The sequence below is a fragment of the Lutjanus erythropterus genome, chromosome 12 (genome assembly GCF_056507025.1).
Source record: "Lutjanus erythropterus isolate fLutEry1 chromosome 12, fLutEry1.hap2, whole genome shotgun sequence".
NCBI classification, from domain to species: Eukaryota; Metazoa; Chordata; class Actinopteri; order Lutjaniformes; family Lutjanidae; genus Lutjanus; species Lutjanus erythropterus.
Window position 1 is genome coordinate 11,364,114 of NC_139328.1, and position 27,414 is coordinate 11,391,527.

A 27,414-nucleotide genomic window follows, 5' to 3' on the forward strand; every position below is an offset into this window, starting at 1 on the left:
GCAGTTTCTGAAATACTCAGACTGGCCTGTTTGACACCAACAACCATGCCACAGGCTCGGTTTTAACTTCAGCAGGTAATTTTAACTATATTTATATATATACGTATATATGTATGAGACTCATTCAAGATTCAAACTGAATGAAAAAAATGTTAAATGCAACATTGTGTTTATTAAAACAGCTGTCTACCTCTAATAACAATGCTGTTTTTTTCTGTACTTTCCACGTTTCTTTTCCAGTGTGAATTGTTTTACACCTTTAAATTCCTAACTTTACATTTCAGACATAGAAAATGTAATTGTCTGGTGCGTTAGCACTTTACTTTTTCAAAATGATGTTTTATTCGTCCATAAGAAATGTATCAAATGCATAATTAGTTTCTTAGTCTTCAGGCCTCTCACCATGATGGCACATTCATGCAGTTCTTTATTTTAAAAAAAGGAGCTACATCATCTCCTCTTGTGAATATTGAATTTACTTCTTAATAAAATTAACGACACAAAAGAAACACTATCTTTATATATCTTGTTACCTTCAAAACATATAAATTGCAATTGAATTGTCTGCCCAGTTTTCCGTCTTATATAATGATCCTACCTTGCATATTAGATTATTGTGAGGCATGTGTAGATGAATTGATCTCAGCCAGCTCCTGTATCACATGACCAAGGAAACGGCATCAAATTTTAATTTTCCCGGAAGTTACCCATGCGACTTGGAGGCGCACCGGCTCCATAGAGCAGAAACATCGCATTATGGCCTCGCTCTGAGCCTCCTGATGCGACAGTATCTGTGTACATACCTAACCGGCAATCCGTCACCATCGACGCCTTGATCATGGACCTCCGGTCCAGAGGCTTTTTTCGGGGCCATCGGAGTTGTCAATAGTACTCCCGAAGTACTATATTGTTTGATTTTGAGCACTGTCACTTTTGCACGCCCGGGGATTTAAACCGTAGTGACAGTAGTAGCACTCACCCCATCTGCCGGTCAGCTAACTAGCTCGCTAAGTTACTAGCCAAGAAGGGCATCACTTTTCTTTTGGAGTACAGGACAAGGAAACTGCAACACCACTACTTTCATTAACAGAAGACTGAACAGAGGCTGATTCCCCGAGTTCACACCTTACAACATATTCACTATTGATTCCTGGTAAGACTAAAACCAACTGACGGTGGTAATGCTAGCTAGAAGTACATCCAGGCTTGGCTTCATATTTGTCAAAGGCACACAGGCTAGCTAGGCTAATGTTAGCTAGCTGGTTGAACAGGCCCTGCCGGCTGTCAGTCTACACATTGGAAGAGCTAGCCAGCTAATTTTGCTCAGACTACGAAAACGGATTAAACCTAATTGTTCGGAATGTTTAACGTTACTACTGAGGGTGTTACTCAGTTCATATTTACAGCTGCTTGGCTAAAGTTACCCTAGCGTTAGCTGAAATGACAGCCAAGAATCCTGGCTCAGGCGCTCTCGTGGCTAATCTTCATTTGGTTACCATTATCACCGTAGGCTTCCTGAGGTAAAGCTAGTTAGCACTAATGCTCACTGTTTCATGGTGTAGAAACGATTTCCACGGTGTTTTAGAGGCAACGTCTTGTTGGTTAGAGTAGGACTTATAACCCGATCGTATTTGCTTTGTTAGCATCGTATTGTTTAAATAAATGTCATGTTGATGGTTTCATTTGCCGGAGGAGCTTGCTGGGCCTGTAATTAAATATACCTCGTAGAACAGGGCTGGGCTTAACCGCTAACATTAACCAACAATAGTTTAACTGTAATCTAACCTAACCCTGTCAAGTGTTGCAACATTATTGCTACGACCGGCATATCTGCTGTTCTCGGGTTGTGATGAGTAAACATATCCTCCATCAGCGCAGTAAAACTATCAGCCTGAGCTCTGTGTACGTTAAGGTTAAATGTGGACTCAACGTTCAGCCACGTAGCGTAACATAGCAGAATGTCTATGATAGTGGGACACGTAACGTTAGCCGGCTGTGGCGAGGGTCGTGTCTAGAATGGAACCCTTGGTTTGCAAAACTCTCGCGAGATTTCTACGTGTTGTGTCCTCTTCGTGGACCTTCTTCAATCTAATCATGTTCCATAATGTGATCACACAGTGTTTAAAACCTGGCTATGTCAAGCGACAGGTTGCTTGCTTACGGGTAGGGGAAGATCATGGTTTTGGTGAAACTGATCATTCTCGCGAGATCATTCGTGGGTTCGGGGTTCCCTTCTAGACACGACCGTTGGCTAACGATGTAACCTGCCTCGGCTGGGAATGCTGCCTCGCTAGCGGGCCAGTAAAATACGTTTCATGCTATAACTTAGCTAAGATACAATGGGAACCCTTTTTCCCACATTACCTGTCATATTTAATAATAACTCAAAAGACTGTTGGCCATCTCAACTGGCAGAAATGTATGTTAGCTTTGTACATTGATGCCCTGTCTAAAACAAGCATGGCACTAGCTAGCAGCTAACGATAGTTCCTGTGTCAGCAGGTGGATGGTGCGTGACACGTCTGCTAGTGGTATTCATCAGTTTTTTTTTTTGTTTTGTTTTTTTTCTAAATAAATTTCAGCGTGTATTCGTTGTTTCAGCACCTGTACCACAACGATTTATCTTGTTTAGAAAACCACAGTCTGCTTTGAAATGAATATCGACCTATGGGATGGATAAGTTGCACATGTAGCTAGCACAACCAGGGGGCATTGAAGCCACTGTTAACACAGTAAATGAACTTTGACCTGAGGTATCCATTTTCTTAATTTCTATCAAAAGCAGACCAGTACAAGTAATATGATGCCAGTCAAGTATGAGCTGGTTGTGTATCTTTAAACTATATTATGTTATCCCAATTAGTATCTGTCAATTTTTTGCTGTTTACCTTAGTCTTGATCATTTAAAAATGGGGTTATTTTTACAGTTATAGTCCCATTTCTTACTGGTTTAATTGCCACAATTTCTCTTTTCTACTCAAATAATTTACAGTTTTGGGTGGAGGTTGAAAGAAATTGCCATCTGACTTAAGCAAGGTAACCACAAATGATATGAACATAATTGCTCATAAGGACTGCTTGCATGAGCATGCAATATGTAAGTGAACAACATAGTGGGAGGTGGTGGTGTTATCATAGGCGAAACCACAGGCCACACCCTCACTGCTTGGTCAGATGTTGCCACACTAAAGATTCGTGTCTCCATACAGGGTTGTCTGAAGTTTAACCTGACTGACTGCACTTATCGTGTTTAATAGAGATCAAATTTGCATTTCATCTCAAAGCCTTTGATTAAGACTTGGCATATACCGAATTGTTCTTTTTTTGTGTTTCTTGTTTCCCTTTTCTTCAGAAAAGGCTGGCAACACAACGCCACCCTAATGCAGAACCACAAAAGAACGTGAAATGAACAAACCACCACAGCCTATAACGGGACCTACTTCTGTCCCAAACCCTGCCCCATCCCCTGGATTGACACAGGTGAGAGCAACTCATTTTGTAGAATACAAGTTGTTTTGATAGATTAAACTGTGCTTACATCTATTTTTCCTCCTTCCTCTTGTCTCAAGGCGGCCTACGGCCCTGGACAGCCCACTTCTCTTGTTTTTGCAACCCCTCCACCTCCACAAATGAATTCTGCACCACAGCCAAGACAGGTATTGTTCACAGCATGTCTATTCCAGCATTCAGTGTTAGGTATGTGATATGTTTGGCCTTGTATAAGAGCCCTCCCTCTCCTACTCTTTCATAAAGATTTCTGACATGGCTTCTTGTGCTATAAGGCTTTGGCTCAATCTGTGTGTACGTGTAACACACACGTGTAGGCTATTTGCAGTCTTTCTCCTTAAATGTCTATCTTGACTTCTTTCCTCTCTTCTGCTGTCCTCCCAGTTTGCTGCAGGGCCCCGTACTTTACACCAACAGGTACTAACATCCCTCACTGTTCCTCACATCCCCTCTGTCTCCTTAGTGTAATGCATGCTTTCCGTTCCAGATGTTGGAGAATTAAATGAGAACACAGAAGTGTTCATTAGACGAGTTAACCTTCCCTAATATCCAGTAACATTCACCTCGATATCTCATTCTAGAAATGCATATTTCTGAATTGGAAGTGTGCCGTTGTTGCCAGGTCACACTGTTTTAAAGTTCCCATGCTTAAGTGTTTTCTGTCACAAAAATATTGCATTATAAATCACTTACACATCACCATCTGGCCCAACAATGACAACAAAGTTGTTTCATAGATATTCTCTGGTATTTTAAATGGCCTTTCAGAGTTGATCTTTTCCTGGAAAGGGATTCAAAACTGTTAATGACTCATCCTGCACTTGGGGGTGCGCACTAAATTTGCAGCCAGCCGACTGGAGTGTTCCTTGGGGTCATGCTTCACTCAAAAGCAGCTATAACCAGGCTCAGCAGTCTCCCAGTGAACACAGCCTCTGAAACCAACAGGAAATGCAGCACAGAGGCTGTTTATGGAGTTTTCTGATTGAAAATTTGTTTTTCTTCTGTAGTTTAGCTAGCTGTTAACTGCTGCTCAGTTAACTAAGCTACAAAAACAAAACCACTGCAGTGTTTTAGCCTATACCTTATTGTCAAACTGGCCTCCTTTGGTCCTGATCTGGCCGTGTTCACTGGGATCTCTCATTCCAAGAAGAGTCTGCAAATATGGCCACTCTTCTTACTACATCCATGGACCACTAAGGCTGCATGGCAGGGTGCATAACTTACCTTCAATGCTATTGGCTACTGTGAACACCAGTTGATATCTGTGACAAGTCCCTCCATAGCTGCTTGTTATTACAGGAAAAATATAAGCTCTAAGCGCTCTGCTAATCATATCATGGGAACTTTAAAAACAACTTCACCCAGGCCTTCTTTATTCATATGGCACATACACATACTTGCAGTTTTTCCCCTGCATACTTTTGGAAGACATCCCAAACTAACTGTCATAATGGCAGAATAACTGATACAGTGTAAACATAAAACATTTCATAGTCAGGTTAAGGATATGATTTTTTGCATATTTTAAAATGCTATCGTTTATTTTATTTTTTTTAACTTATTTTTGATACCTGCAGCATTCTTACATTTTTTCACTCCCTGCATGTGCCTGTAGCCCATAAAATGATTCATTAACCACTCAAAATGTAGGAACCAGAGGACTTCAGGGGATCCTACTTCTGTGTAGAACTGTACAGAGTTGCATGTGCAGCTATGGTTGTCTGAGCTTACTCATAGCTGAGAGATATTTTGCTGCTGCCTCTCATACTCTTCATTCCTACACCTTGTAATCTCAACCTTTCACATTGTCTCTTGTCCTCATTTTCACCTTAATCTCACTCCCTCTCTTGCTCTCTGCTCATATGTTGCGCGGCTGAAGGGTGGATACAGAGCATTACAGGTAACAGCTTTTCTCTTCGTCCCCAACCCCTTTAACCTGGGCTAACCTCAGTGTAGCAGGGAGACATGACATTCAGTGCAAGTTAGACTCAGTGTAACTCAAGAACTGAACTTGCTGTACACTTTGGCAGATGCTGTGAGTGCATTGCTTCTAGCTGAGGTTAGGTGTGTGTGTGTGTGTGTGTGTGTGTGTGTGTGTGTGTGTGTGTGTGTGTGTGTGTGTGTGTGTGTGTGACTGGACACACACACAAGCAAAAATGCTGCAACATTCTAACACAAGGGTTAGGATTGCCACAGTTGAGACACTAAATGTACACAAACGGCAACAGGTTTGTTTGTGCTGTGATTTCACTCCTCATCCCTCTTCCTTGATTCTCCCTCATCTGTTCTCCAGAGTTACTATCAGAACCGACCAGCCATGGCCACCAGTGCTCCGAGGGTACAGACGAGTAGTGGCCCGCGACCTGTCGGACCCGCTCACGTCTACCCGCCCAACTCTCAGATGATGATGATTTCCCAGCAGCAGCTGTCTTTCGCTGGCTCCCCTCAGGGCTACTTCATCCCCCCTGGACAGGTTGGTTCACATTATTAATAGGAATGGTTCATATATTACTGTTTTACCCAACAACCTGCACACATAATACTAAGTACATGCTCCTTGTATTATTGGACTGGCCTGAATGGAATACAGTATTTTTTGGAAGAAATTACATTTGAAAGGACTAAGACCTTTCTGTTGTAATAACTGCAGATGGAGAGAGTACCATCTCTTAAAGGTATAATAGTAATATAAGCTCATAATAAGCTAGTAATATAAGTATTAAATTGAAAATCAATCAAAATAAGCTTTCAGTTTGAAGAATCAAATCAAAAGGCGGATTCAGCAATTCTCCCAGAATTTGTTTCTCTCTCCACCTCTGCCTACTTGTGACATCTGGTGTGTATCCATAGAAGTAAAAAGCACTTCAGAGATGACACAGCAAAACTTATCAGCCATCATACCAACCTTGATATCATATAGAGCTTTTTAAAGAAGAATAAAAAAAAAAAAAAAAAGGCAAAGTAAGCAAGGAGATCTGAGGCTTGACAATACAGAAATGTAGGCTTACTGCACACACCTCCCTTCAGTAGAGGAATATGAAAACACCTGTCTGGTGACAAACTTTGCATAGATACACGTTGGTATTGTCAAGGTCAGACATTTTAGGGGTCATCAACATAAGAAAGTGGGGTCAAGTGGATCTTTAGGCACCCCTAAAATTGGGAATGTCACCTACTGGAGTTTCTGACAGGTTGTGCAGCTTGTGCAGCACAGAGAAATTCCATTTTTGACCAAGGAAAATGAGACTGAATGGTGTGTCAAGCAATTACCAGTGTCACAGAATGTCATGATGGGAAGCTCAAAGAGACGCTAAAAGGCAGAGAAAATCATTCTGACTGCTTTGAAGAACCTGACAGGTGTGTCACCAGCATTTTAAAATAAATTTGTACAGACTACACAAATATAGGAGATTCCTGTCTTCTAAAAACAGGTGTTGGAAAAGGGGGACATACTATCAATACGTATAATACAGCACATTACTGTGAAAGTGACCTGAAGCTCTCAACAAGTTAATTGTTCCAGTTATTATTGTTGTTTATGACTCTTTACTTTGTTTCTGCAGTACCGGGCCCCATATATGCCTCCTACTCAGCAGTATCCTGTGACCAGCGGCACAGCAGGCTTCTATCCAGGAACTAGCCCTGCTGAATACCCTGCTTATGGTAAGGGATGTTTCCCAGACTGAACAACAACCAAGCACAACCATAAACATAGTGGATTATCAGTTATTAACACCAGAAGCCAAAATTTAACACAGACTTTAAATTGAAGCATCTATTTTTAGTCCATTTCCATTTGCGCACCTCTTGGTGTGTCATGGTTTTGCTTGGCTTATTGGTGTGTTTTAATGTCTTTTTGGGTCAAAACACTGCTGTATGTAACTGCCAGTTGCATGTGGTCTGGCTTGATTCTGCTTTGGCCTGTGTTCTTTCTATCTGCAGTCTCACCTGACACTGCCTTACAGGTTCCATGAAATGACTTTGAGACAAGAAAGTAGTTTTTTTTTTTGTTTTTTTTTTAACTGGATCTACGTCCATGTAAAACATGATGTTGGAGTGGAATTTAATAATAAGGGGGATCCAATTTGAAATTTAATGAGAATTCAAATGTATCCAAAACAAAGACTCAAACAAAAGCCAAACTTTTAGTTTGGTTGCAACCACTACTGTTTTGGGGGGGAAATAGAAGGTTTTTTTAAATGCCACCCCAGACATACTTACATGTGTTACTGCTGCAAATGCTTACCTGCTTAAAGACATATTTCTATTTATATGTGAGGCATTGGGTGAAACTAAAGCATCTAATTTTATTGGCTTATGCACACCCCTGAGTGCAAGGTGGTTCAGTGAACAGCACTTTATAATTTCCAGTAGGGCTGGGTGATATGACTTAAAAATAATCTCTCTTTTTTTAGGCTATTCTGCATTAAATGACATATCTCAATAAACACAGTCAAAGCTCACTCAGCTGCTAACTGCTGCTCAGTTAACTAAGCTACAGAAACAAAACCACTGCGGTGCTTAACCTATTCCCTGTTGTCAAACTGGCCTCCTTTGGTCCTGATCTGGCCGTATTCACTGGGATTTCTCATATCTCAATATACACAGTTTCTCTAAGAAAACAAATCAAACCAAACCACAAAGACTACTTTAAAGAATTTTTGCTGTATTACGTGTATTACGTACATACATACACTTTACTAGAGTTAATTTTAGAATGCAGATGTTTAGTTTAGAGTGGAGAATTTTCAAAGCTGGGTATTAGTACGTTGCTTAAATAAGGACCTGAATACTTAAATACTTAAAAAAAAAAAAATCATAATCGCTTGAAGCTGCTTGCTAGCTAACACTAGCTTTTCCTGGAGCAACTCTGCTGTGAGGATTATAAAACGCTTTAGTGACCTAACAAACAGACTTTTTATTTCTTCCTCGTGGCACCGAGCGCAACACACTGCAGTAACTCTTACAGCAGCCTGAGCTTATCTACACACTTTATGACTGCTTACAGTAACATAAATACTCTTCAACAGTCACTAGATCAAACACTAAGAACTCAAATACGATGATATGGTCATCATCTATATAGCAAATTAATTCATTCTCTAATATAACAAATATATTTAAAACTTTACATCGCCCAGCCCACATGAAGAAAAGTGTTTTTTGGTTTTTAATTTGCAAAAAAGTTGACACAAGATGCGGCCAATAACACAAGCTAAGAATGCCATGAAGAAATTGTTCATTTCATGGGACCTTTTTAACACCCTGCTTCCTCTGGATCCTCTCATTAACTCATTCTGCATCTGTCTCTTCCTGCCCTCTCTCCTTCTTTCCTCCCTCTCCCGTCCCTCACTCCCTTCCTCTTGTTTTGCTGCGTTGGTTCAGAGCCCTCTCTTGCTGCGAGGGAGAGGCGGGGTGGTGGGGGGAGAGGGGGCGGCCGAGAGAACGGCCGTCTCTCTCTCCACGGTGCTCCTCTCACCTCCCAGCGCTATCCTGGTGAGTAGTGTGTGTGCTTGTGTGTCGGTCAGCAGGCTTTAGTGGCAACAATCTCTGTGGCACTTCTGTCTCTGTAGTGTTTTAAATGTTTTTTTCTTTTGATAACTCACTCATTTAAACTTCTACGTGCAAAAGTAAAGGTCACATATATAAAAACATGCATTCTGTTATAAATATCATTCAAGAAAATAATGAATCCTTACCAAAATTGATAATGTGTGCAGTGTGTGCTGCTGGCACCAATATTTTTTGCTAGCTGGGTACTCTATGAGCCTGCCCCCAGTTTAAGTGTTTCTTAGTTGACTAATAAGCATTAGTTCAAGCCATTAGTTGGCTGGTCATTGCACGCTTATAATATTAATTTAATAATTTAAATATATATACTTTTAGGGCATCAGAAAATAGTTAGCGTCCCAGGGCTGAGAGAGAAATTATTAACATTGTTAAGCCTGCGCTATATCAAAGAGAAATTCAGAACTGTGATAATGAGCCTAAATTTTACAGGGTGGACGAAACGAGCCGCCTGTTAAATGCAAATGGGAAAAAGCAGGATTGATTCTTAATGTCTCAGAAAAACCAGCAAATGTTAATTTGTTTCACAGTGTAACATCACATGAGTCTGGCCCTAACGACAAAATGCAGCACTTCCTAATGGAGTCTGAGATGGCTTTTTTCCCTGCAACTAACAGACTAATGAAAACTTGGTTGACTAACACTTGTTAGGGGGCAGCTCAGTACTATACCCATGGTTCCTAGTTGAAATGCCACTTTTACAATTTTAATATTCTTTGTAGTAAATAATGTATTTCAGCTGACCACAGTGAAAGACATCATGGATTGCCAGTTACCTGATGTTAAATAAAGTAATATAATATTAGCTGTGTTTATTTACTACACAGGACTTGTAACATTTCGTTTCTGTCCGACCTTCAATGTCTGGATGTGAATGTCATGACTACAAAAGCTTGTGTCATAACCAGTTTCACTCAAGTGTTTTTGAGATTGAATAATTCACACAGCCTACCTTCATCTGTGAGATAAGCAGTTTGCTAACCGCAGCGTCTTTGGTGTCACTTGTTCAGTTCAACTCAGCCACCGCAGTAATGGCAGCATCTCCAGAGTGCACCCTACAATAATCAGCCCAGCCAAATAATCAGTCTATCTCTCCCACACATATCATTGTACTGTTGGCTATGTGTTAATCCACGTATAATCCATAAAGCTGAACTTGAACCTTGAAATATGTTCAGTTCATATTTTGATCCACACAGCTCATGCAGGCTCTCTGTTTATTCTTGTTTTTGTGTTCCTACAGCAATCTCTACATGAGTTTTTCATGTTATGGTCAAAATATCAATAAACCTAAACCCACAAATCCCCCATACTACCTTGGAGGGTTTTCAGAAAAACACAGAATTCAAAACACAGAAAAGAATTTTGGTTCATAACAACAGTGGAAAAAAATCTAATCCATCCTGGATGTGTGTTTATTTTGTTGTGAAGCTGTGTCTTGCACTTGATTATTGCCTTCTTCATCTTCATTCTTTTTTTTTTTTTTGTTTCATTCTGACCTTACAGCAGGAGCATACTATCCAGCTCAGCCGCAGTACTCTACATCTGTCCAGCCAGCACCAGTCATGATCAACCCCGCCCAGCAACAGCCACAAGCCCCGCCTCCTCAGCAACCACCGGCACAGTCACAAGGCCCACTAAAGAGGGAACGCAAACCGGTAGTGTGTCACAACAAAAGGGCAGCTCACCCCTTGTCTGAGGTCAAAAAAAAAATTTGAATGGACAGGCGTTTTGTCTGTTCAATGTGGAACTTTCTCTTTTAAAATGAAAATAACAATAGTATTTATTATGTTGGGTGGCAGCTACAGATCAGTCGTGACAGCATAGTTACATACTGTTGGCTATTTTAATGTTGGCTATGTGTTTTGTGGAAACCAATATTTCCCCTATCTCCTGATAGATAAGAATACGAGACCCCAACCAGGGCGGGCGTGATATCACAGAGGAGATCATGTCAGGTGGAAGGTCCACCACCACACCGACTCCCCCACAGGTAAGAATGCCTTTGGAGAAACTGGTTTCTACCAACTGGTTTTAACTATAATCTAAAGCAATCGCAGTTGTGTAAATATTTAAAGATGGTATTGTTTTATTGCTGATTGTAAATCCTAGTAAATCCGAGTTCTAATAATGACTAATGTTTGTGTTACTATGGGATAAAGGTACAGTTATCTTTTTTAGAAGTCTAAAAGGTCACGTATTCTGTACTGACTTTAGTTTAGTGTGTGGAAAATAAAGCAAGGAAAAATGCAGTAAAGGACGGTTCTAACTGATGTTTTCAGTCTGCAATTTTGACTTTAATTTTGTCTACATTGGTAGTTGGCTTGTCTGAGAATGTAGTAATTTTTTCCAAAAGTGGCACAAAAAAACTATTATTTAGAGTTTAATGTCTTACGATTTAATTACACATAAGTACATAACTGATTTTTAAAAAAAGGTACAGCTTGAACAGATCGTTTAATTTAGAAGAAAAGCAATGACATTTGGCCGGTTTGTATGAACAAAGGACACATTGTCGGAGGAAACAAAGCACAGCTTAGGAATACTTTACCACCAGCTCCCAGCTTATTTATTTTTCATAGAGGTGATTGCATGTTTTCACATCACTGTGCTAACATCTTATTATCAGCACAGCACAAATCGAGCACACTGAACAAACAATAGAATACCAAAGCACATACACACACAAACATGCAGTGGTGTTTTGAGCTGTGGGTATATTTTAAGCTAGTTTGCCTTAACTTGCAAGTACATAGATTTGGCAGATGGACGGGGCAAAACACTATTAAATAAAATACAACACAACTTAATTATAGGGCGAACCGCAGCTTTTAAAATACCAACTTTAATCAACGTGTCTTTGATACAATCCTAAACATGGAGTGCTATAAAAATTTGATATCATTAATATAGTGACCAAAATGAACATGGTTATCAGTATTATTGTGGTATTGTTTAGATGTACTAAAAATAAGGCTGCACAGTTAATCAAAATAAAATTGCAATATGGTCAAGTGCATTATTCAAATCGCAGAAGATGCAACTTTGATAAAAGAAAAATGTACTATAGAACTGTAGAGATGCCCCGGCCCACAAATGTTGTTCTCTGGATGTAATAAAACATGTTGGTTTGGTACGGACCCCAACAAATCTCACATCATCATGATCTCAATTGATTGATCACACTGATTTCGCAATGAAAATATTAGTTGTGAGGCAAAATGATAATTTCCACTAATTGTGAATCATATAGCAATCATATATCAAAATATATGACAAAATATTCGCAATATGATTTATTTTTTTTTTAATCATATTGTGTAGCTCTTGCTGAAAAAAGTTCAAAAAGTACTGATACACAGACTGAAATAATTTCAGTTTTCAGTTCACATTTCAAGTTGTATATTGAAAACCTCTCAATGATGAAGTGGCATTTTGTACTTTGTGATGTTGTTGATTTTCGTTGACGCAAAACAAACCCACGTTGCAGACTGAACTGGTTATATGTATATTTACATTGAAATCGGTGCTTAAAGGCTGTTTTGTGTCTGTAGGCCTCGACAGGAGATGGAAGTCCTGCACAGACCAATGGTGAAGTTACACAACCTGTCACTACAGCGACTAGAAGAGGTAAGCACATTTTCTCAGTTTTGCTTTACCTAAAAAAAAAGATGACTGTATTCCACATTTTCCCTATTGTGATCATTTCACGTTTCCCTGCTCAGATGAAAATATGGAGACTCCTGCTAGTGCTGAAACCCCACCACCTCCTGCCACGGTGAATACAGACCCTGTGGTTGAGGCCAAACAGGAGATGGAAAACCAGATGACACTGCCTGCTGAGTTAACCACACAATCTGTAGCCCCTGCAGCTGCTACTGAGGTGCCACCCCCATTGATAAAGGACCAGCAGTCTTCCTCTTCCCTCCCTCCAGCAGCAGCAACATCTACTACACCTCCAGCTGAGGCTGTAAATAAAGTTGATGCTAAAGTTAGTGACACAGTAGATGCTCCTGTCGTCCCCTCGGCATCATTAGCAGCACAAGAGGCGCCTGTCAAAAAGGAGGAACCACAGGCTGCCCCAGTTGCAGCTGAGAAGGCACCTGAAAAGGAAGAAAAGAAAACAGAGGAGGTGAAGAAATTGGAAGAAGAGGAGCAGGTGACCAGCGATAAATTGGAGCCTGCAGTTGAGGTTGCTGTGCCAGTTACACCTGTTAACGTGGCAAAAGAAGAAACTGCTACGAAGACTGTAACTGAAGTCTCTCAGCCTACACCCTCTGCACAGGAACCTGCTGCTCCACAGACCCAGAGCGCTGCCCCGAGCTCCACCCCCGAACCTGAACCCACGCCGGCTGAAACGGCTGAGCCTCTCCTCTCTAACGGCCTTCCTCAGGACGCTGAGGAACTCTCTGAGGACATGGCATTTTCAGACACTACACCCCTTGACAAGCCTGACGCTTCTCAATCTCAGGAATCCACACCTGTGGCTAAAACGGTGATGCCAGCCCAGGAGGAGGAGAAGGAGGAAGAGGAGGAGGAGAAAAAGGAAGAAGAGAAGAAGGAGAAAAGTGAGGATGCCCCTCCCACCGCTGTTAGCTGCCCTACAGAGGAATCTACTACTATGCAAGGTAGTGTGGTGTTGAGTCTCACTTGCAATTATGATTGTCATTTGGTATGTTGGTCTTGTGAGATTTTAATGTTGTTGTCCCCTTTGTTGAAGCTGCTATGTCTGTGCCAAAGAAGAGGAAGAACATGAAGGAGTATAAAAACAGGGAGGCCATTGGAGACCTCCTGGATGCCTTCACAGAGGTGTGTATCAGCCAGGATGATGAAAGATTGACATTTAAGGAATAGTTCAGATTATTTGAAGTGGGGTTGTTTGACGTACTTATCAGTTGTCAGTGTCATTCACCAGCATCACACAATAACACAAACAACGTAACAGATCGAGGCAGTGGCAGACCAGCGATTCCCATGTTCTGTGAGGTAAAATTACTGATTTTGCCAATGGAGTCTGGATGCTTTGGAGAGAGCGATATTTAAGGCTGTCTGACAGCAGGTAAGGTGGTGAAAATCGAAATATAGTGTACAACTAAAACTGAAGTTCATTTTTTAAATGGGCCATGCATAAAATACGTGTTGGTGCCGGCCCTGTCCACTGCAGCTTCCATGCTGGTTTCAGCTTCCCCAGACTGGGGCGTGTCGACTGCCATTTTCTGCTGGTATTACACTGACTACTCATAAGTACCTCGTATAGCACCACATAAAAAAAAAATCCAAACTATCCCTTTAACACAGGGACATGGTGTTTAACCATCTGAGCAGTTTCAGCTGTATCAATAGTATTTTAGGGGATATTTAGTTCTCTGTAGAGTAACTGGGTTATTATAATAGTGACTCATCTCTTCCTGTTTTGTTTGCTGCAGGAGCAGGGTGCCAAGCCCGCTCCTGAACCCTCGTCCACTCAGGCCGACCCCGTCCCTGTTGCTCCAGCTGAACCTCCCGCTGAGGTTGCAGATGAGACCTGGGAGGAGAAAGAGGACAAGCAGAATGCAGAACCTGACAGATCTAAAGCCACACCTGAGCCAACTGGGAAGAAATACCAGTACAAAGAAGGTAGGTCGTGACTAATATCATCCAGAAAAAGCACTGATCAAAGTTTCTGTGTGTCGCTGAATGGTGACTGCTGCCATTTTGATGTACTCTTGTAGCTGAGATGATGATTTTTTTAAGGCACACATGCATCCTAAAAGAAAAAAAATCAAGAGCCACATCAAAATTGTAAGGGCCAAATCACATCTCATATTTTTGTTTAATGTTAATGTCATATAAATGGGCACAAAATATTTAAAAAAAAATGTTAACAGTTTTAGATAATTTGTTATTGAAAATTCTGTCCATGCCTTGACATTTTAAAGTTATGTATGGGTGGAATATTGGGCTAGATTTATGGAGACCTACTCATTTTATACAGCAGGTTCATGCATAAAGATTGTCAAGCATCGACCCTCTCAAACTTTCCCATTCAAGACTTGAGACACGTTTTCCTTATTATGGACTTTCCGTGCTGTAAAGCTGTCCACCTAACTATGAGCTCTTGTTTACATAACTCTGTATTCACACGTCTCTCGTGTGTCTCCCAGATCAATGGAAGCCGCTTGACCCAGAAGAGAAGAAACGGTACGACAGGGAGTTCCTCCTGGGCTGCCAGTTTGTCAGCGCCAGTATGCACAAACCCGAGGGCCTGCCTTTAATCAGTGATGTTGTCCTGGATAAGGTATGTCATTTTGCCATGGAGTGTGATAATGTCTTTCACGTGTCGTCTTGACAAATAAGTGATTATTAAAACAAAAGCCGCATGGAGAGGACTTTTTTTTTTTTTTTTTAATGTTATGCTTTATTTTTCCTTCAGGCGAACAAGACTCCTCTGCGGCCTGCTGACCCAGCTCGACTGATGAATGTTGGCCCCGATTTTACTCCCTCATATTTGGGGAACCTTGGGAGCAGATCAGTGGGAGGACCACGAGGCCCAGTGAGTGATTTTGTCTCTTTTATTTAGCGAGCTGGCTTCCTTGATATTTTTAGGTGGTGTGTTCCATAGCTTTGGGGTGTAACTGACAAAGGCTGCATCCCCTACTTTCTTTTGGCAGTTTCTGGGAACCTCCATTAAACCAGCAGCAGATGATGGCAGTGTTCTTGAAAGCATGCAGAGAACAAGAGAGTTATAAATGCAGCTTGATCCAAGCCCATTAAGGGCTTTGTATGTATAGAGAATGACCTTAAAATCAATTTTAAATGCTACAGGAAACGTATGCAAAGCAGCCAAAACTGCACTGATGTGTTCTGTTCTCTTCGTTCTGGTTAATAGCCGAGCTGTGGAGTTGTGGATGAGCTGAAGGGTCTTTTCAACCAAATTAGTTCTGGTTTGTGAACCAGTTGTGTTCAAGAGCCTTGGGACTTCTAGTGAACCAGCTAATGTTTCGATCAGTTTTGACTGGAACATTGTAATCAAAGATATCATCAACAGAGGATGTTGCACAATGTACAGCAGCCTCTAGAACAGTGGTGCCCAACTCTGGTCCTCAGGGACCCCTGTCCTGCATGTTTTAGATGTTTCCCTCCTCCAACACACCTGATTCAAATGATCAGGCTGTCGTCAGGCTTCTGTAGAGGCTTGATGATGAGCTGATCATTTGAATCAGGTGTGATAGAGCAGGGAAACATCTAAAACATGCAGGACAGGGGTCCCTGAGGACCAGGGTTGGGCACCACTGCTCTAGAATATGACATGCCTAGTTTGGTTCCCAAGGAAAACCTGCTATTTTTTGGTTCCAACAGGGAACCAGCGTTTCAGGTTTCCAAAACAACTTATTTTTGGTGGAAAGGTTCAGAGTGGTTTAAAATTTGGTGCTTGAACCAAAATGGGCCAGTCTGTGGTCTTGTTTTGTTTGTTGCTAGACCATTAATCAGTTTAATCAGTTTTAATATAAATTATTGCACTTTTGTGGACCTCCACCAAGGCTTATAAGTAGCTGCCACTTGTTGTTTTGACATTTTGCTGCCCTCAGCACTCACACACAGTCCTTACTCATCTATACATTACATTCACTACTGATGCCTTTCTTGGTTTATGTTCAATAAACTACACAATTCACTCACCTGATTTGACTCCTCTGTTGGTCTTGTACATTGAGCCAGTTTGTGACATGTTTCTTCTTCTCCTTTTAGCCGCCCGGGCCACGTCGCTCCCAGCAGGGTCAGAGGAAAGAGCCCAGGAAGATCATCAGCAGCATGTCCCTCAGCGACGACGTGCAGCTCAACAAGGCTGAGAAGGCCTGGAAGCCCACCATGAAGAAAAGTACTCGTAGCCGCGGTGGAGAGGAACCCGAAGAGGACGATCCTGAACAAGCCAAGACTCAAGAGCTGTTCAAGCGTCTGCGCAGTATCCTCAACAAGCTGACCCCACAGAAGTTTCAAGAGCTGATGAAGCAGGTGACAGAGCTGACGATAGACACAGAGGAGAGGCTGAAGGGAGCCATCGACCTCATCTTTGAGAAGGCCATCTCAGAGCCCAACTTCTCTGTGGCCTACGCCAACATGTGCCGCTGCCTTATGGGGGTAAGTCATGTGACTGCGTCCAAAACTTATTTGTTTTATCATTCGCTCCAGTGATGACTTATGTTTTGTGCCACGTGTCTGGGCCACTGAATGTTCATGATGGTAATGAGGAACTGATGGAGCACACTGTAATTGCATTTCATTTTCATTTTGTGTTTTCATAATCCCGTTTTCATGCCATCTGTGAAACTGAAAATGTATATTCACAAAAAAAAAATGATTATACTCAATGTTTTCCACCCTCAGTTAAAAGTCCCCACCTCAGATAAACCAGGACTTTTTGTGAACTTCCGCAAACTGCTGCTCAACCGCTGCCAGAAAGAGTTTGAAAAGGACCAGGATGATGATGAAATCTTTGAGAAAAAGCAAAAAGAGTTGGAGGCTGCCAAAGATGTAAGAAATGTGATGTTTTACTCTCAATATTTTACTCCCGGCATCACTGTTTTTGTGTTTTTTGTTTTCAACAAAACTAATCATTTTATCCTCCTAATGAGCACAAACAACCGCTTGTATCTGCCCACAGGAAGAGGAGCGTGAGCGCCTGAGGGTGGAGCTGGAGGAGGCCAGAGACAAGGCCCGCCGCCGTTCACTGGGCAACATAAAGTTCATAGGTGAGCTCTTCAAGCTGAAGATGCTGACAGAGGCCATCATGCACGACTGTGTAGTGAAACTACTGAAGAACCACGATGAAGAGTCTCTGGAGTGTCTCTGCAGGCTGCTCTCCACAATCGGGAAAGACCTGGACTTTGAGAAGGCCAAGGTAAGTAAAGGCTTACAGTCAAAAAAATTATTTCCACTTGTCTGCTGATTTCATGACAGGCTGTAATTAACTGACAGCATTACATTTGACCACTGCTACTGTACCGGTACAACTCTGTTGTACTGAGCTGACACTTTTCAGTTTGTAATTGTAGCGTATGTTGACTGACTTGATAACATGCTTAAAGCTACTCCAAGGAACTTTATTTTGTTGATTTTTGGAGGCCCCTGTGCACAAAAAGCTGTAATAACTACAAAATATGACAAAGAATAAAAATGATCTAAATAAAAAGCAAAAATGATCACAGATTCGTTTAATCTGATTTTACAGGGTATCCACCCTGGTGGCAGGCATTCAGAATAACTATAGAATTAGCCAGTCTCCTTGCAGATGGTCTCATTAGCTTATGTAGGTCATGTAGAGGCATCAGCATGAAACTGACTCTTTCATAAACAGTTAAACTTTGTAGTAGCTTTCAACAGTGGGATTGGTGGGCAAGTAATGTAATCATGTTATGCACTGTGCAACACTGACTACCGAGGCAAGCCTGTTTATCAGCGATGGGACAGAGGAGCTGAGGAGACAGTTCTCTATGTATAAATTTGTCTCATTTATGCATTTACGCTCTATTTTGAAGCTGTGACTCATAAAAGCCACTCTTTTCTGTGTCCCCCATTAGCCTCGGATGGATCAGTACTTCAACCAGATGGACAAGATCATCAAAGAGAGAAAGACTTCATCCAGAATCCGTTTCATGCTGCAAGACGTCTTGGACCTCAGAAAGGTAAATATTAGTCAATCTATAATAGGATATTACAATAAAGACGCCTAACAAGCATTTATGGAAGTGACTAATGCTTAGAAGTACTCTTGAATGAGCAGGATTTTTTTATACTGTGTGAATTAATCCACAGGGATTAGGAGTCTCACAGGAATCCTGATGGCAGATATTGAACGACAGGTGTTGGAACAGTTTGAGACTTGTTTTATAACCATCTTCCATCTGTGATCCACAGAATAACTGGGTGCCGCGTAGAGGAGACCAGGGTCCTAAAACAATCGATCAGATCCACAAGGAGGCTGAGTTGGAGGAGCACAGGGAGCAGATCAAAGTCCAGCAGCAGCTCATGTCCAAGAAAGACGGAGGAGGCAGGATGGGAGGGAGCAGCATGGGTGGCCGAGGTCCTCACACGCCAGGAGGAGGCAGGAGCAGCCAGCCGCAGGATGAGGGGTGGAACACGGTGCCCATCTCCAAGAACAGACCCATCGACACCACCCGCCTTAGCAAGATCACAAAGGTAATATTCAAGTCCAACAGAGACGTTCTCACTGTTTCTTGTCTAAAGTGAGGGTGGAACTGAAGAGAACAGCAGTGTGATTAGATTAAAGTAGTTTCTTAATATATTTATAGTGTTTGATCAATATGAATTTAATGTTTTACATGATGATATACATCATACATGAGATTTTTTGTACTGCTCATTAGTGTAAAGAGTAGTGTAATATATGGATGGTCTGTATAGCAAGAGGTGTTATGTCCCTGCAATTCACCATTATTGGCAAACAAAGACAGAATTTGTTGGATTTGTTTGCCCTTGTAACATTAATGTCACAAGCCAGTCGTGGTGGACAGTTCTTTAAAACTCTTAACCTCTGTAGCACCAGTGATACAAGCAAAAGAAGTTAGAGGCTTTAGAACTTAACTATCTTAAGTTTAACCTGATGATTGGGACTTGGGTAAATGTGTTTTTACTTGTTCAAAAATGTAACTTTTTTGTTTCCCTTTAGCCTGGCGCTCTGGACTTCAACAATCAGCTGTTGGCTCCAGGGGGAAAAGGCATGTGGGGTAGCTGGGGCAAAGGCAGCAGTGGAGGAACCGGAGCTAAACCAGCCACTGGAGATCAGGGTAAATCTCATGACAACACACAACAAAAGACAAGTGTGAGTTTAAATTGTTTTTAGTATGTGTAGTGTTAATCTATTCTTTTCTTCTTCTTTTTTTTAAAGACTCTGGTCGTCCAGCTACTAGCACACTCAACCGCTTCTCAGCCCTGCAGCAGTCTGGTTCATTGCTGTCTTCATCAGACTCTGATCGCAGAGTTCCTCAGAGGTATTTGTTAAGATTCTCAGTCATACAGGTCATGGCATTCATAGAGGGCTTATCATAGACAACTGGACTTGGTTGGGTTCGTGAAGATGTTTCGCCTCTCAAATGTGGACATTTTGTCCCACTTATAATCTTCAGGTCAAGCTCAAGCCGGGAACGTGGTGGCGACAGAGACAGGGGCGATCGCGACAGGGATCGGTTTGACCGTTTCGATCGTGGCGAGGGACGGGAAGGTCGTGACGACAGGAGCAGCCAGAGCCAAATCTCCAAGAGAAGCTTCAGCAGAGAGTCACAAGAGCGCGGCGGGAGGGGCGGAGACAGTCGGTCTGCCACCGAGCCTGTGCGTCGCGTGGCCAGCATGACCGACGACAGGGACAGGGGAAGCAGGGACAGACGAAGTCGGGATAGAGGAAGCAGAGACAGGGGCAGCCGAGACCGAGGAAGCCGGGACAGAGGTCCAAGCAAAGATCTCACAGGTGAGAAACTGGTGGAGCAACAGTGAAGATTTTGAAATATTGTCCCTTTGAGGACAGGCTGATGGTATAAGTTGTACACATAGAGATGAGGAATAATGTTTAACATGTATTGTTCCTTTTTCTTCTCAGCAGTTAAGCGTGAGAGCGCCCCCACACCTCCTCCTTCTCTTTCAAAACCTGCCTTGACTGAAGAGGAGGTGGAGAAGAAGTCAAACGCCATCCTTGAAGAATACCTCCACATCAATGACGTGAAGGTACAAACATGACACCACGCACACTCACACTTCAACACATTATATTATCAGGCTGATCAGAAAGTACTTTGAATATGATTCCGCTTTGATGACCACCATCATCTTGTGGCGTTGTAGGAGGCGTTGCTGTGCGTGTCAGAACTCAACAGTGCCTCACTGCTCTATGTGTTTGTGCGGAATGCTGTGGAGTCGACGCTTGAGCGCAGCACCATTGCTAGAGAGCATGTGGGCCTGCTGCTGCACCAACTCATAAAGACAGGGACGCTGCCCCCACAGCAGTACTACAAAGGGTGAGCATTTAACAGGAGCAACATCATTAAACTGTTTCCAGCATCTGGAAGGACCTTCAGTGACCTCCTTTACTCCTGACAGACTTTACAGACAAAATTAAGCTAATGAAAGCCAGTCTTTTCAAGTGAGATTGAGTGCTGTGTATTTTCTGGGACTTTAGGCTAGAAGAGACCCTGGAGGCTGCAGAGGACACGGCCATAGATATACCTCACATCTGGCTCTACCTGGCTGAACTCATTACCCCCATGCTCCATGAGGGAGGCATCCCTATGGGACAGCTCTTCAGGTAAGATCCATGCCGGAAATCAGCAAATAATTTCATCAAACAAGTCTTAAGCAAGGTCGTCAGAAACTGATACCTTTGACTCATAGCTCTCTATCCATACATAGCATTTGATCCTCTTTTTGCATACTTTAAACATCCGTGATTTCTTTTAATTTTTCTAATCCAGTAAGACATAAAGCATCATTTTTCACGGTGTTTGGCAGGTCTTTGTCTTTCACACTATGTTTAAGTAGGATTGATGAACACATTTAATACACATTATGGCCAATTCATTATATTCCTTATTATTGGCTCGAAAAGATTCAAGATGGTGGAAATCTGTGTGAACAGGAGAGTGGCCCAGATGTTTTGTGCTCAGATACGATACGATATTGTTGCGATAGTACGAGAAAAATGTTTTAACGTCATTAACTTTTTTGCCTCGATTGTAACTATGGATTAATTAACAATGGTAATAAACAAAGCAACTGCATAATAATATGGTTTAAAGACAATGGAAAGCCTAATTCAGTGTAATTGTGTCTTCAGGGAGATCTCAAAGCCTCTTGTGCCTCTGGGGAAAGCTGGCGTACTGCTGGTACACATCCTTAAGTTGCTCTGCAAAGGAATGGTAAGTCCAAATGTTCAACACGCCATCCCTGAGTGAAGCATGCCCTTATTGAGTGCAAACGTAAAAAGCCTTTTTATTACATCTTGATGTACATCAGGAACAAAGAACAAAACCCTAATATCTGTGCAGTTTGTCATTTTACACGCACTGGATTGAACTTGTTTAATGTTTTTTTTTTTTGTTTTTTTTTTCCCATCAGACCCCTAAGAAGGTTGGGGCCTTGTGGACAGAGGCTGGACTGAACTGGAGTGATTTCCTGCCCGAGGGTGTAGACGTCAACAAGTTTGTCACTGATCAGGTCCGTAGGCTACAGCAGCATTAGACAGTAAAACAGACACTCAGGCTGTGTTGGGGTGTAGGGCTGACAAAATTGGCCAAAGATGACTTTCATCTATTCCCTCTAAAATAACTCATCAGGTTCAACTTTTTCAAAGATTTTTTTTTTTGCGCATTATATCTGAGAGATTAGATCTACATACTTACACCTTACAAAATACACGCTGCCTTTTGGAGCGAGATTAAATGGATGATTTGTAATTTGTTATTCGATAGCTTATATAGCTTACAAACAACTCTTATCTAGAGGTTCCGCAGTTTTGCCCTTAAGAGTGCGACTCACTCTCTGCTGCCGAGTTCTCTCTCTATCATTACCACACTGTTGTTTATTAATCATTTTCTCGTTCAGCTTGACCTACAGTTCATTTTGTCTGTCATTTTCTCATCATGCAGTGTAGTATTTCTAAAAAGGTGCTAAAAACGCTGATCTAGATGGAGGTTTTCACTTTAAAATGAAAACAGTGTGCACATGGCATCTCTCTCTGTGCTATAAACCTCAGCAGATTTCAGTTTAATTCTCCTACTTCCTTTGATCCTTCATGTCTCTCCTCCTCCTCCTTCTATCACAGTCCTTTCTTTTAAATATTGTTTCACATTTTCTTTTTAGCCCTGCTGCTGCAAGAACTGCAGCAGAGTAGTCTGCTTTTTTCCACAGTCAGATTTCTGTGTTGTATATGTTTCTTAATTCATTTATATAATTGAATTAAAAGAAAAGTATTGGTTTTGAAACATTGAAAGTAATATTGGCAGTAATGCTGAAGAGTATTAAAAAAATGACCATTGCACGTGATGATAATGAAAATGAAGAGTAATATTACACATAATGAATGGAATATTGTGTATGTACCTTTTGTCCTACACCTGTAATCTCATGGCTGCAGAAAGATTAAGTAAAATAAATATATAAAAACAGACAATGACATTGCCTATTAAAACTATCACATTTCTGCTTAGGGAAAAAAACAAAATGCCTCAGTAAAAATTAAAAATGGGACTTTTTATTGTTTGTTTATGGCGCCTTTTTGATTTCTTTTTATGTTTTACATAAAGAACAGAAAGTTGTTAACAAGTTGATCATTTGCAGGAGTGTCCTTAATTTTCTTTGTTTGTTCCATACTTTAGAAAGTGGAGTTCACCACAGGAGAGGAGACGGAGTCAAAGGAAGGAAAGAAGAAGGCCCTCAGTGGAGATGAACTCACTAAACAGCTGGACAGACTGCTGCAGGACAAGGCCAACAACCAGCGGATCAGAGACTGGGTTGAAGTGAGTCATCATCCTAGTTATTGTGTTACTAACCCCGCCCCCGACGTGAATATTCCATGTAGAGTTATTTTTTCAATATAAATAACCTTTCATCTGTTTCTTTTTCCTTTTTAGGCTAACTTGGACGAGCCCCAAACTGCTTCCAACCAGTTTGTACGAGCGTTAATGACATCAGTGTGTCAGTCTGCCATCATATGTAAGTGTGACTAATACAGCATGCAGACATCCAGGCTGTCTGTTTAGGCTAAAATAATCCTATATCTTTGTCAGATTGTCACCACCATCTTTTCTCGCAGTGACAACAGAGTTCTCCCTGGTGGAAAATGTTTCAGTGCTGCTCATTTACTGTTCCATTATCATTAATTGTAGGAATAGAAATCCAAATATGTGACTGATTGTGGATCCCTGGAAAGTAAACATTTTTCACAACATGCAAGAATAGGTTTGACTAAACAAGAGTGTTTGTGTTTCCTCGTCATTTCAGGTGACAACCCGTACAGGGTGGATGCACGGCAGATCAACATGAGGGCCAGTCTGCTGCAGAAGTATCTGTGTGATGAGCAGAAGGAACTGCAGGCCCTCTACGCCCTCCAAGCTCTGATGGTGCACATGGAGCAGCCAGCAAGTGAGTGTCCTGCTGCTTATCTACCTGCATGGTGCCAGCAGTAATGTGTAGGGGCTCAACGTACAGAGGTGGAAGACCTAATAGCTTAAAATAGTGCTTAAGTTGGTAGAGCTCGCAGGTTTTACATTATTGATTCTATATGCAAATATGACCATTATTTAGACCATCTGGTGGTTTATGTACACTATTAAAAAATTCTTACAAGTTAACAAAAAGCAGCATCCATTGCATGAAAACTACTTTCTGCTCACTTTCTTGTTAGATTCATCTCCTTTCTTTTGTCTATCCTAAGTCGATGTAAACATTAGGGATGTGCATAATTAGTCGTCTAGTGGATTGAACATTGCTGCTCTAGTCTGCACCAGAAATACTAGTTGGTTAAACTAATTAATCATATTTTATTAATGGCAAAAAAGTAATTGTTGTCTTAGATGTTATGCAGCATTGATAATCAGTTGATTATTGGAGAATGTGATTAACTATTTCTAATGGTTCTTAAGTACATGGGATATTTTTTCAGACTGCGCTCATTTTTGATTGTTTTCTTACTTGTAGAGTAGTCAGTTAGTCTTAATTTAAAATTTTAATATATGTCGTTTTTGTGCGAAAACTTTTCCAAGTTTTGGTTGAGACTTTTGCCCACAAGAAAATATCTGAACAGTAGAAAAAAACAAATTTAGCATAATACAAGTTAATGACAACAACTGTCTGATTGGCTATATTGACATTTAAAATGAGACCTTGCAGAAAGTCACTGTGTTTGCCATCAGCACTGATTGGACATCCACAAGAAAATTTGTTTGAAATCAATCAGTATTGACCTCGCTCTGTATTGTTTCTTTGCAGACCTGCTGCGGATGTTCTTTGACGCCTTGTACGACGAGGACGTCATTAAGGAGGAGGCCTTCTACAAGTGGGAATCCAGCAAAGACCCTGCTGAGCAAACAGGCAAAGGTGTGGCCTTGAAATCGGTCACCGCCTTCTTCACCTGGCTGCGCGAGGCCGAGGAGGAGTCCGACAAGGAGTAAAAGAAAAAAAAAAGACTGAACCGAAAAGCTGCCGCCCCCTTTTGGCAAGGCGGGGGCTCTGCAGGCGGCTGCAGAGAGTCATGGACAATATTGCCAGAGAGAGGCAGACTCAAAATCAATCCTCAATGAGGATAAATCTTTATTATGTTTTCTTTTTCTTTGAGGGATGGACTCAGAAAACAATCATTTCTCTCTACCCTCCCTCTTCTTGCTTCCTCATTATTTCCCCACCTGCTTGTGACAGCAAGTGTCCTCATCAAATAAACTTGAAAACTGATCCAGCAGGATTGCTTGTTAACGAGGTGTGAAGTATCCCACATCACTACGAAACTCTTCTTTTTTCTTGTCACAATAATACAAAACCAACAGGCTGCTTTTTTTTATGGTTCTAGATAACAATAATGCCTAACATCCGGTCTGATCTAATCTAGAGAGAATAAACAGTGGGGGCCGTGTGGTGCGGTGGGTATCGTCACACCATCATGTGTGTTCAATCCAAACTCAGCTCTTATGTCTTTGTCCCTTACTGGAGTGTGCAGCATGACTGAAGTGTGTTTCTATTAATGATACAGTGGACAAAAACGTTGATAGACAAACGTACATGAACTAATATTAATTTGACGGATGGAGTTTTTAAAAGCAAAGGTCGTCTATTTTCCTGTTTCCCCATCATGAACTCACAGCGGACAGAAACACGGAGGACTGATGTTGACCTTGACTACTAGGGGGTGGTCTTAATGCTTCCTCTAAGCCATCCTCTCCCATCCCCCGGTAGTGAACCACACTGACTGACTCTTCATCTTTACCTCTTCTATACTTAAACCTGAGCTGTCGTAGAGGACACTTAATGACCCAATCACCATTAAAACTTGAAATCTACAGAAAATTGACTTGATGAAATATATAAAGTAAAAAAAAAACAAAAAAAAACACACACACACACACACACAGAAATGATCCGAAAGCCTTTTCTACTTTAAGTGGAAACTTATTTCAGGAGCGTTCTGTAAATATATAATAATAATAATGATGATAATTACAAAAAACTTTTTTTTCTCAGTTTTATTTTTCAGAAACGATAAATTGCTGATGTACTTGCAGTGTGTCCTTTTCCAACAGAAACCACAGTTGTCCAGATGCAGAGAGGTGCTTTAGATAATCCATTGATTATTAGTTGTATTGGAATATTGTAAATATTTTTTGCTTTCTTTATTTAAGAAATTATTGCTTCTTTTGCATCGGAAACTGGAAAGATGAGGTAACGGAACATTGCAAATAAAGGACTTATTAAGTTGCTGAGCAGAGTTTTGCACAAGTCTGTTTGAAACGTGTCGGGTGCTCCGGTGTTTTTTATGGTTCTGTATGCTGTGGTTATGGTTTAATAAGAGCTGGGTGAGACTGACCCGATTGAGGGGAGTGAATATCAGCCATGATGTCACCAGTCCACATGAAAGGGACAGTTCACCCCAAAAATCAAAAACACATATACCTGTCTCCACCTGTAGCGCTTTTATCCATTTAGATTGATTTGAGTTGCTGAGTTTTTGGAAATATCAGATGTAGAGATGAACTACAAGCCACTCAGCCTTTGGAGCTCAAAGCCGCCCAAAAATATGTCTAAAAAATTCAACAGCAGTGTCTCATGAGCTGGTCACTCAAGATAATCTACAGACTTAGTTGTGAGCAGTTTCATGTAGGAACTACCATCTTAGAAAAAAAAAAAAAAAAACTATGAAACTGCTCACAACAAGGTCTGTGGATTATGCTGAGCAATTGGATCATGATTACTGAAAAGAGACATTGCTGTTGAGTTTTTCACCTTTTTTTTTTTTTGGCAAGCTGAGTGCCGTCTAGCTTCTTTTTTAAGAGACGCAGACATCTCTACAACTGATGGCTCCAAGACTCTGCTACTCACACTACCAAATAATCTAGATGGATAAATAACAAAAATATGTATTTTTGACCATGTTTTGCATTTTACACACTTCTGCAATGTAATAGTCACTGTACACTTTAGTTTATCTCGCCTTATTTGACATTTATTATCCATGTATGCACATTTAACTAGAAGTCACTGAGAGTGCAGCTCTTCTCCAGACAATCTGAAAAGAATACTGATTTACTTTTTATTTAATCACATGTAAGTAGTGCCAGTATCCTATTGGAATTGGTTGAAATATCATAA

The 27,414-nt window shown here is 41.2% G+C and overlaps 1 protein-coding gene and 1 non-coding gene across 8 annotated transcripts; both read left to right on the plus strand.

Moving 5' to 3' along the window:
- The first annotated feature begins 717 nt into the window (after positions 1 to 717).
- Positions 718 to 26,525, plus strand: eif4g1a (eukaryotic translation initiation factor 4 gamma, 1a). Of its 7 annotated transcripts, none has more exons than XM_084733185.1 (33): positions 718 to 1,153; positions 3,353 to 3,480; positions 3,570 to 3,656; positions 3,892 to 3,924; positions 5,387 to 5,407; positions 5,801 to 5,980; positions 7,071 to 7,170; positions 8,893 to 9,003; positions 10,582 to 10,733; positions 10,976 to 11,068; positions 12,630 to 12,705; positions 12,801 to 13,703; positions 13,796 to 13,884; positions 14,502 to 14,691; positions 15,219 to 15,352; positions 15,488 to 15,607; positions 16,804 to 17,193; positions 17,440 to 17,586; positions 17,717 to 17,953; positions 18,633 to 18,737; positions 18,970 to 19,251; positions 19,742 to 19,859; positions 19,961 to 20,063; positions 20,199 to 20,536; positions 20,666 to 20,790; positions 20,908 to 21,080; positions 21,242 to 21,367; positions 21,896 to 21,977; positions 22,177 to 22,275; positions 23,436 to 23,576; positions 23,691 to 23,772; positions 24,061 to 24,201; positions 25,048 to 26,525. In XM_084733185.1, exons 2-33 carry the CDS (start codon positions 3,406 to 3,408, stop codon positions 25,227 to 25,229), a joined length of 5,235 nt encoding a protein of 1,744 aa, XP_084589311.1. In that variant the 5' UTR covers positions 718 to 1,153; positions 3,353 to 3,405; the 3' UTR covers positions 25,230 to 26,525. The 7 variants fall into 7 exon arrangements, with proteins under 7 accessions (XP_084589311.1, XP_084589312.1, XP_084589313.1 ...); XM_084733186.1 differs by having other exon boundaries at positions 20,669 to 20,790; XM_084733187.1 differs by having other exon boundaries at positions 14,508 to 14,691.
- LOC146317659 (small nucleolar RNA SNORD66) lies at positions 17,239 to 17,315 on the plus strand. Its single transcript, XR_014771718.1, has one exon. It is a non-coding gene; the product is annotated as a small nucleolar RNA SNORD66 (small nucleolar RNA).
- Positions 26,526 to 27,414: the final 889 nt, after the last annotated feature.